We start from the raw sequence: 300 nt of genomic DNA, 5'->3' as shown, positions 1-300 counted from the left end.
CACCACTTACCGCTCATCTGCTCCAGCAGGAGGCTCTTGGTGGAGGGGTGCCTGGGGGCGGGAGAGGGCTTCACCTTGCTGATCTCGCGGGCCGCCCGGTTCTCCAGGTTGAAGTTCCTGATCGCGCGAACCACCGCGGCCCCCATCTCTTCACAGCATGATGCCCTCAGGTTCACGCTGCACGTGGGAAACCCGGCAAGGGCGACCTCGGGACACACCGAGCATGCGCAAGGCAGGGATCGCTCCGGAGAACGGAGCTGAGCGCGCGCCGTTTGCCCCCTAGCGTTCGGGAGGGCTCAC

General features: G+C 66.3%; 1 protein-coding gene across 1 annotated transcript in view; it reads right to left on the bottom strand.

The window, feature by feature from the left end:
- The window catches only part of NDUFAF4 (NADH dehydrogenase (ubiquinone) complex I, assembly factor 4), a 6898-nt gene extending 6634 nt beyond the window's left edge, over window positions 1–264 (bottom strand). The window contains exon 1 of the mRNA XM_005871471.2: window positions 11–264. Within this exon, the coding sequence (XP_005871533.1) occupies window positions 11–146 (136 nt within the window). The 5' untranslated portion in view covers window positions 147–264. The remainder of the gene's footprint in view (window positions 1–10) is intronic.
- Between the last annotated feature and the right edge of the window lie 36 nt (window positions 265–300).

Source organism: Myotis brandtii, unplaced genomic scaffold, assembly GCF_000412655.1.
Source record: "Myotis brandtii unplaced genomic scaffold, ASM41265v1 scaffold343, whole genome shotgun sequence".
NCBI classification, from domain to species: domain Eukaryota; kingdom Metazoa; phylum Chordata; class Mammalia; order Chiroptera; family Vespertilionidae; genus Myotis; species Myotis brandtii.
This window is presented reverse-complemented; position numbering and strand designations above follow the sequence as displayed.